Genomic DNA, 18,226 nt, shown 5'->3' with positions numbered 1-18,226 from the left:
GATGACACAAAGATATGTAACAGGGTTGATGTTCCTGGAGGGAAACGCCAAATGGAAAAGGATTTAGGAAAACTAGAAGAATGGTCAGAACTCTGGCAACTGAAATTTAATGTGGATAAGTGCAAGATAATGCACCTGGGGCGTAAAAACCCAAGGGCAGAATATAGAATATTCGACACAGTCCTGACCTCAGTATCTGAGGAAAGGGATTTAGGAGTAATTATTTCAGAAGACTTAAAGGTGGGAAGACAATGTAATAGAGCAGGACGAAATGCCAGCAGAATGCTTGGATGTATAGGGAGAGGTATAAGCAGTAGAAAGAGTGAAGTGCTTATGCCGCTGTACAGATCACTGGTGAGACCTCACTTGGAGTATTGTGCGCAGTACTGGAGGCCATATCTCCAGAAGGATATAGATACTCTAGAGAGAGTTCAGAGAAGAGCTACTAAACTGGTCCATGGATTGCAGGATAAAACTTACCAGGAAAGGTTAAAAGACCTTAATATGTATAGCTTGGAAGAAAGAAGAGACCGAGGGGATATGATAGAAACTTTTAAATACATAAAGGGAATCAACTCGGTAAAGGAGGAGAGCATATTTAAAAGAAGAAAAACTACCACAAGAGGACACAGTTTTAAATTAGAGGGGCAAAGGTTTAAAAGTAATATAAGGAAGTATTACTTTACTGAGAGAGTAGTGGATGCATGGAATAGCCTTCCTGCAGAAGTGGTAGCTGCAAATACAGTGAAGGAGTTTAAGCATGCATGGGATAGGCATAAGGCCATCCTTCATATAAGATAGGGCCAGGGACTATTCATAGGATTCAGATATATTGGGCAGACTAGATGGGCCAAATGGTTCTTATCTGCCGACACATTCTATGTTTCTATCATAACCTGTGGCCAATTTAGAAAAAAATTATTAATGTGCGGTCCTGCTATTCTGGTGCTGCTGCCTTGTTCCTGGCGGTTTCTCGTCCCAGATGGAACTGGATTGGCACCATGACTGCTGCACCCAATCATTGGCAGGTGAGTTTTTTTTTTTTTGGCCAATGGCATTGTTGACTCGTAGGCCGGACAACCCCTTTACACCACAGCCTTCTCTGTAACTGTAACTTTGAAATTCGTTTTCTTTCAAGAGATGATTGAAATTGATGGGGGTCTTTGCCCTGGGAGCCCTACAAATAACTATTTCATTTTGGTGCAAGGTTATAATTATCATACATGACCTCTAAACTAGAATTATTCAGTTTTTTTTTTTCTTTTCACCTTACCTGTTCTTGCCAAACTGACGATATTCGTAGATTGTAACTGACTTGTCATGTGTGAAAAAGAACCCAATAAGCTCCCTGCAGGCATCACGGCCATTTCTAGGACAGAACAAAAGGTGACAAATTTCCGTTAAACAAGCAATTATTTATTTGGGGTATAAGAAAGCTTAAAACAGAAAAACAGAGCTTCATCGAACCAGTTTGTTTAAAGAGGAAAATGCCTTTTTTTATCAGTGGAATCCAGATTGTTTCTGCCACAGGGTAGTTTCATGGAAAGAATGGAAAATTCTAAACATGCAAAATACAAATGTAAAGAACATTAAATGGTTTCAAGTGATGTATTTTATTGCGGTTAAGCCATGGCAGACTTTATTGAGTCATGACTACATTAGCTATTTTCATCAATAAAATCAAATCACAAAATAGTAGAAGTCTGTTAGTAAGGTCAGACAGATCAGACACCACCCAAGTGAACAACACAATCCACAGGTGCCTTTATTTCATCATACAAAAACAATATATGAAGAATGAAGCTGATCATGCACCGGTCTGGACCCTACGCTGACCTAGGAATTGCTTTGGGGGGCAATTTGTTTAATAAATAGCAGGTCTGAAGCTTATGAGCTCTGACTCTGCACTTCTTCAAATGCTGGTACCAGGGTCGGAAGTCTGGTCCTATATTCTTCATGGATAGCATAAGGGTGAGGCAGCAGAGGAAATGAAAAAGATCTGTTTTTTGTTTATTTTTGCAAAGATTTTATTTATTTATTTTTTTACAAAATGTACTAGGATAATGAAGATTTGCTTTACAATACCTAGAAAATATAGGATAAATTCTCTTTAAAGAGGTCTGTCTGAGTTTCCTCGGGGTGCTCCAGTTTACTCCCAAACTCCAATGACTTATTGATAGGTTAATTCAGAATATTGATCCCAAGTGGGGACAGGGGCTGATGTGTGATGACAATCTCTGTACAGCAATATGGAATATGTAGGCTATAGAAATGAATAGAATAAATAAACCATAAACTTCCACTTAAAATCAATGCGCTGTCTATTTCTGTCTATGGAAGGGGAATCTGAGATGATTATTGATGAAGAATCCCCTAATGGAGCTTTTCTGTTGTCTTTACACAAATGTTCATGAAACTGATATTTGCCCAGAAAACAAAGAAGCTAATGTATTGTGCTTACCGTATACTACATGAAAGCAGTGGTGGGGGCAGGGGCGGACTGACCGGTCGGGCACTTCGGACATGGTCCGAGGGCCCGGCCGGGATGAGGGCCCGCCCCAGAATAACATAACACCGGGCCCCACTCACTGTAACAGTAATATTCCTATGTGAACAACTTGAAATCCCCTGCGATCCTCTCCCTCTCTGTACTCACAAACTCAGTAGCATAGAGGCAGCAGCATGCAGTGTAATAGGAGCCGACAGTGGAAGCTAGCCCCGCCCCTCCCTGCCGTCCAACCAATCAGAGGCAGCCAGCAGTCCAGCACTGACTCGCAGCACAGGGGAGTCGTGCAGGGACTAAGGCTAGGTCTACATGACGACATTTGTCGCGCGACATAGGGCGCAACAGTTGTCGCGCGACATTTTGTTGCACCAATGTCGCGCGACAATTTTTATAATGGCAGTCTATGGTGTCGCACTGCAACATGCGACATGTTGCGACTGCGACGCGACAGTCGCAGAAAAATTCATCTTGAATGGATTTTCTGCGACTGTTGCGTCGCAGTCGCAGCATGTTGCATGTTGCAGTGCGACACCATAGACTGCCATTATAAAAATTGTCGCGCGACATTGGTGCAACAAAATGTCGCGCGACAAATGTCGTCGTGTAGACCTAGCCTAAGAGAATCGTCTGAGTTTATTAGTTAAAAGAATCGAATGAGTCAGAGACCGTGTCACCGAGTCCCTGCCAGGCTTCCTGCTCTGCGGCTCCCTGTCTCCCGACAAGTCCGTCCAGGGGGATGGTATAGTATTGCATGTAGCAGAGCTGTGTGTGTGTACAGGGTGCTTGCAGCAATGTAGCAGAGCTGTGTGTGTACAGGGTGATTGGAGCAATGTAGCAGAGCTGTGTGTGTACAGGGTGCTTGCAGCAATGTAGCAGAGCTGTGTGTGTACAGGGTGCTTGCAGCAATGCAGCAGAGCTGTGTGTGTACAGGGTGCTTGCAGCAATGTAGCAGAGCTGTGTGTGTACAGGGTGCTTGCAGCAATGTAGCAGAGCTGTGTGTGTACAGGGTGCTTGCAGCAATGCAGCAGAGCTGTGTGTGTACAGGGTGCTTGCAGCAATGTAGCAGAGCTGTGTGTGTACAGGGTGCTTGCAGCAATGTAGCAGAGCTGTGTGTGTACAGGGTGCTTGCAGCAATGCAGCAGAGCTGTGTGTGTACAGGGTGCTTGCAGCAATGTAGCAGAGCTGTGTGTGTACAGGGTGCTTGCAGCAATGTAGCAGAGCTGTGTGTGTACAGGGTGCTTGCAGCAATGTAGCAGAGCTGTGTGTGTACAGGGTGCTTGCAGCAATGTAGCAGAGCAGGAAGCCTGGCAGGGACTCAGTGACAGGATTATTTTAACTCAAAGAATCAAATGAGTCTCTGACTAATTTGATTCTTTCAACTAATAAACTCTTAGACCATTATCTATATCCCTGCAATAACTATACAGTGTAATTACATCAGTCTGCTCCACTGTAGCAGAGCTGTGTTTGCCAGGAGCGAGTCCTTCCAGACCTTCGGTTCACTTGAGAGCCGACTCAGCAAGTGAACCGAAGATTCGATGAACTGAGCATGCGCATTGATCTTCAGTTCACTTGCTTCTGCCGGCTCAGGAAGTGAACCGAAGATCTGATTCATGAAAAAGATCCGAACTTCCCATCTCTAAAACTCAGTAGCAGGCCGGGCGGCAGCGCAACTCACTGACGTCACACGCCTGCTCCGCCTGCTTCATTCATAAAGTGGGAGGAGCAAGCGCGTGACGTCAGTGAGTTGCGCTGCCGCCCGGCCTGCTACTGAGTTTGTGAGTGAGAGAGAGAGGATCGCAGGGGATTTCAAGTTGTTCACATAGGAATATTAGTATTACAGTGAGCGGGGCCCGGTGTAATAGAATACAGTGACTGCACCGGGCCCCGCTGCCATTACAACACCAGATGCCGATGTTCCGTTTACTTGACAGTATTATGTCTATATTGTGGGAGATAGTTTTACATTACGTCTAGCTTGAAGTGCTGACTAATATAACATTTTTAATCTTTATTTCATTTCCTTAAGGGTCCATTCACACGTCCGTTTTTTCTTTCCTGATCTGTTCCGTTTTTTCAGGAACAGATCAGGACCAGATCTGGACCCATTCATTTTCAATGGGTCCTGGAAAAAATCGGACAGCACAATGTGTGCTGTCCGTTTCCGTTGTTCCGTTCCGCATGTCCGTTTAAATATAAAACATGTCCTATTCTTGTCCTGAAAAATCGGATCCTGGTACAATACAAAGTCAATGGATCCGCAAAAAACGGATGACATTCGGATGTCATTCCGTATGTCATCCGTTTTTTGCGGATTCCGTTCCTGGAAACACATAACAAATTTTTTTTTTTTTTTTCAATTTTTTTTCAAAGAAATCCAAACAACTTTATTTGATTATTGAAATGTATACATGTTTCCGTTTTTTGCGGATCCGCAAAAAACGGATGACATACGGAAACATTTTCAGGAACAACGGATCCGCAAAAAACGGACCGTTTTTCAGGATGAAAAAAAACAGGACGTGTGAATGGACCCTAAAACTATTTTCCACGATACAGACATAATACTGTCAATTAAACGTCACAGAGGTGCTGAAGAGGTCTAGATATTTGCATTTTGTTAACCTCTACTGCGCCAAGTCATCTTTTTCGCGCATGCGCAGTGTATTGGGGATCATTCACTCACAGGGACACTGTTATGGGGGATCTGTGGATGACACATATATAGCATAAGGTGCTATATATGTGTCACCCACAGATCCCCCCCCCCACAACAGTGTCATCCACAGAGCCCCCATAACAGTGTGTCATCCACAGAGCCCCCATAACAGTGCCATCCACAGATCCCCCCATAACAGTGTTATCCACAGATCCCCCCATAACAGTGTTATCCACAGATCCCCCCATAACAGTGCGTCATCCACAGATCCCCCCATAACAGTGTGTCATCCACAGAGCCCCCATAACAGTGCCATCCACAGATCCCCCCATAACAGTGTTATCCACAGATCCCCCCATAACAGTGCCATCCACAGAGCCCCATAACAGTGTGTCATCCACAGAGCCCCCAAACAGTGCCATCCACAGATCCCCCCTTAACAGTGTGTCATCCACAGATCATCCCCATAACAGTGTCATCCACAGATCCCCCCACAACAGTGCCATCCACAGAGCCCCATAACACCTTTTGGTTCAAAATATTTTTTTATTTGGCTATTCCCCACCCCTCTTGTAATTGTTCCGCTACTTGTGGGCGCGCGGGAATGAGTTGAGTCACTTCGGTGGGCAATCCCGTCCTGCAGCGCATGATCCCGCAAGACCTGCCGCTGTAGGTCACGGGTCTCGCGGGATCACGCGCCACAGGATGGGATTGCGCACTGAAGTGACTAAACTCATGCCCACGTAGCCCGCAAGTAGCGGATCAGTGGAACAAGTACAAGGTGGGTGGGGGGATGATCTGTGGGGTTGCCCAGACGGCTAGGCCCTTCACAGCAATTATTAACCCCTTTCAGCAGTCCCCCATTCACTGAAGGGGGGACTGCTGAAAGGGATTAATAACTACTGTGAAGGGCCTCCCCCCCTTTCACAGTAGTTATGCCCAGATATGTGCCCCCTTCACAGTAGTTATGCCCAAATATGTGCCCCCTTCACAGTAGTTATGCCCAGATATGTGCCCCCTTCATAGTAGTTATGCCCAAATATATGCCCCCTTTCACAGTAGTTATGCCCAGATATGTGCCCCCTTCACAGTAGTTATGCCCAGATATGTGCCCCCTTCACAGTAGTTATGCCCACACTGCTTCTAACAGAGGTTCACTAATGTTCTTAATCGTAATGACACCTCAGCACACGTCTAATTTGAATGGCTTTTGTGGGTGCTCGTCTCTTGTTACCTCCTTCCACCCGCGGAGTGAGATTGTAGCTTTAAATAAATTTTTTCAGAAACAGCACACCGATGTAGTTTGTAATTCAACCTTTATTTACCAGTGGTATATTCTCAAGTTATTTTATGACATTTATTGCTGTCTGCAACGTTTCGGGCCCATTTGGTGCCCTTTGTCAAGCTATAAATGCAAAAAAAATAAACACAGGACAATATAATTAAAAACAGAAAGGAAAAAAATTCATATACACATCACTTGGAATTCATATATATACACATATATCTCAATTCTCATGAAACATATTATATTATTGCTCCTTAATGGATGGGAATTTTATCCATAATTTGACTATTTTTTCAATAAATCATTCATAATTCATATCCTTCAAAGGACTGTTGCTCATATATGAGGGCTAAGTTAATATCAATTACTAGCATGGTTAGACATATATATGAGAGATGCCCGCATACATCAATTCATTTAAAGAGGGGTTGCGGGGGAGGGGAGGGGTTTGGGTTCTTTGCATATATTGTGCATCAGAATCAAAACTAACATGATTAAAGTAAAATTCATGAGAAATCACAGTTCATAATTCATAACAAGTGAGACATGATTAGACGGCAACATGATTAAGGCATAATTTCAATAGAGCATGATTATAACAAGTGGTATAAAAGGGGGGAGGGGGGGGGGGTTCCGTGGAAAGCAGCACTAGTGGCAGGTTAAATTCATGATTAAACACATGATTACACAGTATAGGCTAGTCAAGGGAAAAAAGGGGGTTGTGCAGTTACACACTACACCCCTGTGGACACCTTAGGGGGGGGGCGGCTAGCATACATGATCCAATACAATGCAATGTAGGAAAGGAGAGGCATGTGGCACGAGTGAGGACCGTAAGCCCCATCAGTGGTGTCTGTCATCTATTTGCAGCGCATAGTAGCGCATAGTAAGCGGACATAAGTGGTCTAAACTAGCGTACTCTGAAGCAGAGTCCTCTGAAACCGAGTCACGTACCTGGATGGCCGGTCTGTATTTTCACGGCGTGCGGTAACTGCGATGCACGCCGTGGTGTATTTATTCAGAGGCCGGATCGGATATCCGGCCATTGCCGGCATGTGAGGGGTGGGTCAGTGTGATGGGGACGGCCCCCGTGAGGGAGGAGCAAGCAGGCTTCAGGTTACTGGGCGCCTGGCGCATGCGCAATAATGCCCTGTGTCCGCGGCGCCATCTTGGCTTCTGGCACTAGAATGGAAAAGAGGGGATCGCGCAGGTCAGGCACTGTAATAAGGTTCCCTATTATGATTTGACATAAGGAGGGGCTAGATCCACTTATAGATGTGACTTCACGTGGGTATACATGATTTTAGCAGAACAATCAGTGTAGGGCACAGTTCTCTGAGGTGCCACAGGCCTCTGCGTATCAGACATATACATTTTCAGTTTCAATCTATAACTACATCTACAGGCATACTATACCCAGAACGAGTGGTATACAAGTTAGGACTATGGAGGTCTAAAGTAGACGTTCTATATGGGCCCATAGGGATGCGTGGTGGATGAAGATCCTATTAGGAAGAAAAAGGCACATGGGTTAATTATTCATGAAGATAGGCTAGTTTAAGCATATTTATAATCCTTATTTAGACCTCCTGGACCCAACGTCCCCAGACGGCGGATCCATTGCATCTCTCTCAAGTGTAGCATCTCATCACGATTCCCCCCTCTCCTGGGGGTGGGGACCCAATCGATGACCTGAAAACGTAGTTGGCTGGGCGTATGTTTGTGTTCCTGGAAATGGTGTACTAAAGGGGCTTCTTTCTTGTTAGTGCGGATGTTAGATTTGTGTTGACTGATTCTGTCTTTTATTTTTTGTGTGGTCTCGCCCACATATCCCAGGCCACAAGGGCATTTAATGAGATAAATAACATAGTTTGTCATGCATGAAAAGTGGCCCTTAATATAGTACTTTTTCCCTGATGAGGGGTGGGTAAAAGAATTACCTTTTGTGACATTGCCACACTGCGCACATCCCAAACAAGGGTAGGTGCCCAGGTTGGGGGATCCCGTGATGGTGCGTTGTGCATCCATTTTTGCGGATCCAAAGTCGGATCTCACTAGCTGATCACGGATTATGGGTGGGCGTTTGTAGGACATCAGGGGTTTGGAGTGGAAAATGCTGGGAATACTCCTTTGTAGGATCTGCCAATGTTTGTATATAATTTTTTTGATAGAGGTACTCCAAGTGGAGTAAGTAGTTACACAGGGAATTCTACCATCCTGTTTCGTACTGACTCTAGTTTTAGATTTTAGTAGGTCATCTCTCTTTGTATCACTAACACGCTCTGTGTGACTTTTCAGTATTTGTGCTGGAAAGCCACGAACTGCGAATTTTTGACTCATTTCTGTGAGTCTTCTTTCTGCAGTTGTGGGGTTGGAGACAATTCTTTTTACCCTCATTAGTTGTGAAAGTGGGAGTGAGTTAATTAAACCTGGTGGGTGGTAACTTTCGTATAGTAAGAGAGAATTTCTGTCTGTGGGTTTTGTAAACAGATCATAATGTAGGTGGCTATCTTCTACCTGAAGGAGGACGTCGAGGAACGGAATTCCAGTTTGGCTGGTTTCAAGGGAGAGAGCAATGGATCCCACCGCTGTGTTCAAGTCCCCATGGAAGCTCTGTAGGTCTTCTAGTGATCCCTGCCACAAACAGAAGATATCGTCAATATAACGTAACCAAATTTTAACACATTTATCGAATAATGGATGGGTGTACACAAATTGTTCCTCAAAGGCATTCATATAAATGACCGCGAATGTCGGTGCCACATTGCATCCCATTGCGGTCCCTGCTATCTGTAGAAAGAAGTCGTCTTCAAACAGAAAATAGTTATTTTTCAAAACAAAATTCAATAGGTCCTGGATAAACAGGTTTTCCCTGGGTGAGTATTCCTGGTGTTGAGCCAGGACCTCCATAACGGTCCGAATACCATCTTCCGTAGGGATATTGGTATATAAACTGGAGACATCCATGGTAACCAGAGTTAAGTCAGTTCCGTGGATATCTAGACTTCTTTCTACAGATAGCAGGGACCGCAATGGGATGCAATGTGGCACCGACATTCGCGGTCATTTATATGAATGCCTTTGAGGAACAATTTGTGTACACCCATCCATTATTCGATAAATGTGTTAAAATTTGGTTACGTTATATTGACGATATCTTCTGTTTGTGGCAGGGATCACTAGAAGACCTACAGAGCTTCCATGGGGACTTGAACACAGCGGTGGGATCCATTGCTCTCTCCCTTGAAACCAGCCAAACTGGAATTCCGTTCCTCGACGTCCTCCTTCAGGTAGAAGATAGCCACCTACATTATGATCTGTTTACAAAACCCACAGACAGAAATTCTCTCTTACTATACGAAAGTTACCACCCACCAGGTTTAATTAACTCACTCCCACTTTCACAACTAATGAGGGTAAAAAGAATTGTCTCCAACCCCACAACTGCAGAAAGAAGACTCACAGAAATGAGTCAAAAATTCGCAGTTCGTGGCTTTCCAGCACAAATACTGAAAAGTCACACAGAGCGTGTTAGTGATACAAAGAGAGATGACCTACTAAAATCTAAAACTAGAGTCAGTACGAAACAGGATGGTAGAATTCCCTGTGTAACTACTTACTCCACTTGGAGTACCTCTATCAAAAAAATTATATACAAACATTGGCAGATCCTACAAAGGAGTATTCCCAGCATTTTCCACTCCAAACCCCTGATGTCCTACAAACGCCCACCCATAATCCGTGATCAGCTAGTGAGATCCGACTTTGGATCCGCAAAAATGGATGCACAGCGCACCATCACGGGATCCCCCAACCTGGGCACCTACCCTTGTTTGGGATGTGCGCAGTGTGGCAATGTCACAAAAGGTAATTCTTTTACCCACCCCTCATCAGGGAAAAAGTACTATATTAAGGGCCACTTTTCATGCATGACAAACTATGTTATTTATCTCATTAAATGCCCTTGTGGCCTGGGATATGTGGGCGAGACCACACAAAAAATAAAAGACAGAATCAGTCAACACAAATCTAACATCCGCACTAACAAGAAAGAAGCCCCTTTAGTACACCATTTCCAGGAACACAAACATACGCCCAGCCAACTACGTTTTCAGGTCATCGATTGGGTCCCCACCCCCAGGAGAGGGGGGAATCGTGATGAGATGCTACACTTGAGAGAGATGCAATGGATCCGCCGTCTGGGGACGTTGGGTCCAGGAGGTCTAAATAAGGATTATAAATATGCTTAAACTAGCCTATCTTCATGAATAATTAACCCATGTGCCTTTTTCTTCCTAATAGGATCTTCATCCACCACGCATCCCTATGGGCCCATATAGAACGTCTACTTTAGACCTCCATAGTCCTAACTTGTATACCACTCGTTCTGGGTATAGTATGCCTGTAGATGTAGTTATAGATTGAAACTGAAAATGTATATGTCTGATACGCAGAGGCCTGTGGCACCTCAGAGAACTGTGCCCTACACTGATTGTTCTGCTAAAATCATGTATACCCACGTGAAGTCACATCTATAAGTGGATCTAGCCCCTCCTTATGTCAAATCATAATAGGGAACCTTATTACAGTGCCTGACCTGCGCGATCCCCTCTTTTCCATTCTAGTGCCAGAAGCCAAGATGGCGCCGCGGACACAGGGCATTATTGCGCATGCGCCAGGCGCCCAGTAACCTGAAGCCTGCTTGCTCCTCCCTCACGGGGGCCGTCCCCATCACACTGACCCACCCCTCACATGCCGGCAATGGCCGGATATCCGATCCGGCCTCTGAATAAATACACCACGGCGTGCATCGCAGTTACCGCACGCCGTGAAAATACAGACCGGCCATCCAGGTACGTGACTCGGTTTCAGAGGACTCTGCTTCAGAGTACGCTAGTTTAGACCACTTATGTCCGCTTACTATGCGCTACTATGCGCTGCAAATAGATGACAGACACCACTGATGGGGCTTACGGTCCTCACTCGTGCCACATGCCTCTCCTTTCCTACATTGCATTGTATTGGATCATGTATGCTAGCCGCCCCCCCCCCTAAGGTGTCCACAGGGGTGTAGTGTGTAACTGCACAACCCCCTTTTTTCCCTTGACTAGCCTATACTGTGTAATCATGTGTTTAATCATGAATTTAACCTGCCACTAGTGCTGCTTTCCACGGAACCCCCCCCCCCCCCCTTTTATACCACTTGTTATAATCATGCTCTATTGAAATTATGCCTTAATCATGTTGCCGTCTAATCATGTCTCACTTGTTATGAATTATGAACTGTGATTTCTCATGAATTTTACTTTAATCATGTTAGTTTTGATTCTGATGCACAATATATGCAAAGAACCCAAACCCCTCCCCTCCCCCGCAACCCCTCTTTAAATGAATTGATGTATGCGGGCATCTCTCATATATATGTCTAACCATGCTAGTAATTGATATTAACTTAGCCCTCATATATGAGCAACAGTCCTTTGAAGGATATGAATTATGAATGATTTATTGAAAAAATAGTCAAATTATGGATAAAATTCCCATCCATTAAGGAGCAATAATATAATATGTTTCATGAGAATTGAGATATATGTATATATATGAATTCCAAGTGATGTGTATATGAATTTTTTTCCTTTCTGTTTTTAATTATATTGTCCTGTGTTTATTTTTTTTGCATTTATAGCTTGACAAAGGGCACCAAATGGGCCCGAAACGTTGCAGACAGCAATAAATGTCATAAAATAACTTGAGAATATACCACTGGTAAATAAAGGTTGAATTACAAACTACATCGGTGTGCTGTTTCTGAAAAAATTTATTTAAAGAGGCTCACTAATGGACGCTGAGATTAGATCACCCCATACGAGAGCATTGAATCAATGCTTTCCTATGGGGAAAAATTTGACCCCGGAGGTCATCATGCAGGGTGTGAGGACGTCCAGCGTCAGATACTGGACCAAAGGTCTGTTTTAATCCAGGAAGCCCTCAGGTGGCTGCCAGCCACTAGAGGCTGACTTATTGCTGGAACTTAAACAATGCAGTTTCTCTAGAACATTGCAGCTCGATTTGCAAAAGGGACACTGTACCCAGACCACTTCAATGAGCTTGCAGGGACAAGGGTGGGGCTTGCAGCAGAACATGGGTGGGGCCTGTAAGGGGGCCCCTTGATTTATTTTGCCCGGGGGCCCTGAGGGTTCTCAGTCCGCCCCTGGGTGGGGGATGTAAAGATTCTGCAGGCTTTTTTCAGGATGTGTTTATATGGTTCTCAAAGAAAATAGGAAGCATGTTACTCGTGATGAATAATGTAAGAAGGTTTATAGAATTATTAATTTGTCAAAATCAGGGGAGAATTTATTGTTACTAAGCTCTTATGCAGATTCACGCTCAGCTTTTTCTTCAGAATCAGGGAATACACTTCTTTTGGTCACTGAGTTGGCACTGTGGAGGTACCAGCTGGTTAAGGTTTCAGCAGGTATTTTGTTCTGGTATCCTACTCTAAAGAAGTCTCCTCTGACCACAGTAAAACCTGGAACTGCACATTCAGATTCTGAAGACAAGGATCAGTTTATTATATCATAATGCAAAAGCACTTGTTTCAGAAGCAGCAAATCAATGTCACATAATTTAATCCTACGATACCATGGAGGTGTACACTGACTATACTATGACCCACTTCTACTTTCACTGCATGAAGAACTTCACTATACGCAATGCAAAGTGTCCCTGTAAAGTAGAGACATGTTGAAAGTGAACGCTCGACAGATAATAATAGCCCATACACCAGCCTTGGTCTGTCCGAGCTCACAGAAGATTCATGCATGTTCCTGATGACTACAGTGGCTACAGACAATGACTGTGTCCAGTTGCTAGGTAACCAGATGCTTTGTCCTCTATCGTACCAGCTCCTGTCAGAAAGGTGGCATCGGTTGCTAAGGCAATTGGCACCTGAAGATGATACAAGGCTCCCAGTTTCCAATAGTCCTGGCAATAGGGCAGGGATGAACAGAAGGTGGGCAGGGTTTGTGTGTGGTTTCTGAGAATTTCCTTTTTGTTTTGGGGCAGTCCTTCGGGTAGGGATAAATAGTCTCAGAGCAGGAATATGGTGGCTACTGTGCAGGCCTGGCAGGCTATTTAAAGGTGAACCCTCCTGACATACCTTCTCTGCTGATTGTGGTTCATTACCTGTCCTGCCTGCTGCTCCCGGTGCTATTGTTCCTGGTTTGACTCCTGACCAACAGTGATCCTGACCCTAGCCATGTTCCCAGATAATGCTTCTTCCTCGCCCCTTGGACTTTTGATCTAATACTTGTTTTTCTACTTCTGGCTCTGATCCTCAGCCCCATTCCTGACTATTCTACCATTATGACCTCTGGCCAGTCTCATCCTGAACGCTCTACTCTTGGTGAACCTTGGCAACAGTCTTGACTAGGCTGCTAGTCTATCAGTGCTACTAATGCCAATCCATGACTAATCTGGGGACCACAATCTGGAGCAAAGTCCATAACTCTTGGCAGGAGTCATGGATGAAGATCTGTTAAACCAGTCTAGCCAGCCCTAAATGAATTGCAGTTTAGAGAATCCAAATTGTACACAACTGTATGCAACCTTATATGTTATTTATGAAAAATCATCTACCAGGTTGAGCAATATCATAGTTGGTGATAATTCAGATTCTTTGTGCCAACACTACTGAACTGTTATGCACTAGATCTATGCCAGGGGCTTTAATTAGCGATATTATTCAATACACAATAAGGAGATGATTTTTATTTCACTTGTTATAGTCCTGTAGTCATGGCAAACAGAATAAAACATTGACAAACGTGACATTACTTGCATCTAGCATGTCCTTCTATATCCATTAGAAAGCAACAGAAATAATCCACTTACGATCTAGTATTGTTAGTCTGTTACTCAAATCAAAGCAAAGCTGCAATGCCCCATAGGTAATAATTAGGGATGAGCGAATCGACTTCTGATGAAACATCTGAAGTCGAGTTTCATAAAACTTTGTTTCAATACTGTACGGAGCGAGTGCTCCGTACAGTATTAGAATGAATTGGCTCAGATGAGCCGAAGTTATTACTTTGCAAAGTCTCACGAGACTTTGGGTACTAACTTTATAAATTGATGTTTCATCCGAAGTTAATTCGCTCATCCCTAGTGATAATAATGTGAATCTGAGATATGCAGACAAATTTGCTATTCCAAATCCTTAGATGAGAGAGAAAAAAATGTGGACGTCTTGTATAAAAATAAATCACACCTAATGGAAATTTAAAAAAAATCCTGAGGATCAAATAAGCTTCTCAGCCAGTTATATTTCAATCACTTGATAATGCCACATAAAGGTCAACGTGGAACAAATCTTACTCTTGTGTCTAAAGATACGCATAGTATACATTTACATCATCCTGATGCTTTATACACCATTTGAAGTGTACAGAATTATTACTGCTAATCAGTGGTGTAAGTAGAGTTCTATGGGCCCCATGACAAACTATAGGTTTGAATGCGCTGTAGTATAATATTAAATATATAAAAAAAAAAGAAGTACGCTCCGCTGATGCTGCCAGAATTTTTCTTTCTTTCTTTTTTTTTTAAAGACCCCCTGTCTGCCCTGCTGTGCTCCCCTAAAGTTTTGGTACCCAATATGTTACTACCGAGCGGTCCAATGGTAACAGACTGCGTCATAGCCGGGGAGGAGGAGACACACACAGAGAAATTCTGGGATCTCCTGCTCCCTGTGCCAATGCTCAGTATTAACATATTGGGTGCCAAAACTTTGGAAGATCATAGCGGGGCAGACGAGGGATCCTTCAAAAAAAAGAAAAATTCTGGCAGCATCAGCGGAGGGTACTTCACATCATGAGAAGGTTAACCGTGAAAAACATAAAAAACGTGAACGATCCTCTTCAACACCACTTCCAAAGGGATGCCTGATTTTTACTTCCCTGTCTATCATAATATAATAAAATGTACAATTAGTGTAGGTCATGGACCTCATGGTTATTGACAAAGTTTTGTCAATGGCCCCCTCTCTCTCACTAGATATATATATCATTTTGCCCCTCTCTCACTGAATATATTTCATTTTGCCCCCATTTCCTCGATTTTTAATTTGCCCCCACTCCTTCTGTATGGGGGCAAAAAAAAAATAATAATAAATAAATAAATAAATGAATGAAAGATTAAAAACAAAGAACAAAAATATATCAAAAATATAATAAATAAAAAAATAAAAATATAAAATATAAAAAATAAAATACAAAATATAAAAATATAAATAATAATAATAAAAACTAAACGGGGAAAAAACTTTAGAATAAAGAATATAAACTAGGGACACTTATTTAATCACATAATAAGAGGTGTAAATCATGGCTAATTAGACTGACAATCAATTCTGTGCGTGAATTAATAATATTATCAAAATGTAGGGTTAATGTAGGGTATTGATGGTGCCCCTCTGTACACAAATTAATCATGTTGATTAACAATAATAATTTTTCACTATCACAATTGATCCCTTATTGGATTGAATGTATGGATTATAATTGATGATTTTTTCACAAAAGATCGTTTCACATGTGTTTTCTACAAATATGTAAATGTTTCTGTGTTCCTTTGTTTTATATGCCTTCTGTGTATTTTTTGAACATATTGGATCATGTACCTGTACTTGGATTTTCATTGGGATCTAATTACTGTCTGTATATGCCAATTTATTCCCATTTTTTGTTCGCTTGCTTTTTTCTTTACCTCCGCTGTTGTCCGTTCACCCATAGTATCCCACATACATGCGCCCTCAGCGCTTTAATCCCACTACGTCTCCCCTCCGGCACTTGACACGCAGCAGGTACCTTCTGAGCCTGCGCGATTTGCTGCTTCCGCTGTTTGGAATGCAGCACGCGTCGGCTCGGTTGTGCGCATGAGCAGACGGCACTTCCGGACGCCGTCTGCTTCGGCGTTTCTTAACAGCCATATCCATCTGTTTATTGAAGGTATGAAGGGCCGTCCACTTCCTCCTCCTCTCTCCTCCTCCATGAAAGCGAGGTTGTTGCCGCCCCCACTTTCCACATGGGCACCTGGGATGCAGGTGAAGACTATTATTATTGGTTATTATCTATATATATATTGGACTATGTGCCACTTAGGATCAGGCACTCCTGAGTAAGCCAGCAAGTCTGGCGATATGCTTTGGGCTTCTTTCCTGACCACCACACATACCCCCACTATGCTACCTCTATGATAAGTATTCCAGCCTTTTATTCATTGTTGATTGATTTCATGCACTTCATATTGTGATACATTCATTGACGTGGGGGCATGTTTATGACTTTGTGGTGAGCCAGGGTGGCATGTGCACATACATGGTTTACATGGCTCTGATTTGTTGTATACAACGATTTTAAAGAGGACCTTTCACCGATTATGACACTGTGAACTAAGAATACAGACATGTAGAGCGGCGCCCGGGGATCTCACTGCACTTACTATTATCCCCGGGCACCGCTCCGTTCTCCCGCTATGCCCTCTGGTATCTTCAGTCACTAAGTTATAGTAGGCGGAGTCTGCCCTTGTTCTTCTGTAAGCGCTGGCCAATCGCATTGCAGAGTTTACAGCCTGGGAGAAAATAACCTCCCAGGCTGTGAGCTCTGCGCTGCGATTGGCCAGCGCTAGAGCAGAACAAGAGCAGACTCCGCCTACCATAACTTAGTGAACGAAGATACCGGAGGGCATAGCGGGAGAACGGAGCGGTGCCCGGGGATAATAGTAAGTGCAGTGAGATCCCCGGGCGCCGCTCTACATGTCTGTATTCTTAGTTCACAGTGTCATAATCGGTGAAAGGTCCTCTTTAAAGGGGTTCTGCACTTTCAATTAACTGATGATTTATCCTCTGGATAGATCATCAGCTTCTGATCGGCGGGGGTCCAACACCCAGGACCCCCGCCGATCAGCTGTTTGAGAAGGCAGCGGCGCTCCAGGAGCGCCGCGGCCTTCTCACTGTTTACCGCCGGGCCGCCCGCCCACTGACGTCACGACTTGTATCAACTACAGTGGGCGCGGCTAAGCTCCATTCAAGTGAACAGAGCTTAGCCGCGCCCACTCTAGTTGATACAAGTCGTGACGTCAGTGGGCGGGCGGCCCGGCGGTAAACAGTGAGAAGGCCGCGGCGCTGCTGGAGCGCCACTGCCTTCTCAAACAGCTGATCGGCGGGGGTCCCGGGTGTCGGACCCCCACCGATCAGAAGCTGATGATCTATCCAGAGGATAAATCATTAGTTAATTGAAAGTGCAGAACCCCTTTAACCCATTTTTTGTCGTGTCTGTTGCTTTAAATAAATTTGATATATTTTAGATGTGCGGCTCCTGTCTCGGTATTCTTTTTCTCTTTTCTCCCTCTGTATATATTTGATTTTGCCCCCTCTCTCACTGTATATATTTCACTTTGCCCCTACTCCCTATGTATATATTTCATTTTGACCCTCTCTCACTGAATATATTTAATTTTGACCCCATTTCCTCTATTTTATTTTGCCCCACTACCTCTGTATATATTTTATTTTGCCCCCACTCCCTCTGTATATATTTCATTTTGCCCCCTCTCTTACTGTATATATTTCATTTTGCCCCCACTCCCTCTGTATATATTTCATTTTGCCCCTCTCGCACTGTATATATTTTATTTTTTGCCCCTCTCTGTATATATTTCATTTTGTCCCCTCAGTATATAAAGAATGATTTTCTGCCCTTGCCCTCATATGGCC

The 18,226-nt window shown here is 43.7% G+C and overlaps 1 protein-coding gene across 3 annotated transcripts in view; it reads right to left on the bottom strand.

The window, feature by feature from the left end:
* The window catches only part of CAPS2 (calcyphosine 2), a 138,611-nt gene that overhangs the window by 36,534 nt on the left and 83,851 nt on the right, over nt 1-18,226 (bottom strand). For all 3 annotated transcript variants that reach the window (XM_044280430.1, XM_044280431.1, XM_044280432.1), the window contains one exon: nt 1,274-1,369. In XM_044280430.1, coding sequence (XP_044136365.1) covers nt 1,274-1,369 — 96 coding nt within the window. The remainder of the gene's footprint in view (nt 1-1,273; nt 1,370-18,226) is intronic.

Source organism: Bufo gargarizans, chromosome 2 (assembly GCF_014858855.1).
Source record: "Bufo gargarizans isolate SCDJY-AF-19 chromosome 2, ASM1485885v1, whole genome shotgun sequence".
Taxonomy (NCBI): Eukaryota; Metazoa; Chordata; class Amphibia; order Anura; family Bufonidae; genus Bufo; species Bufo gargarizans.
The sequence above is the reverse complement of the archived record's forward strand: the minus strand, read 5'-3'. Positions and strand labels throughout refer to the sequence as shown.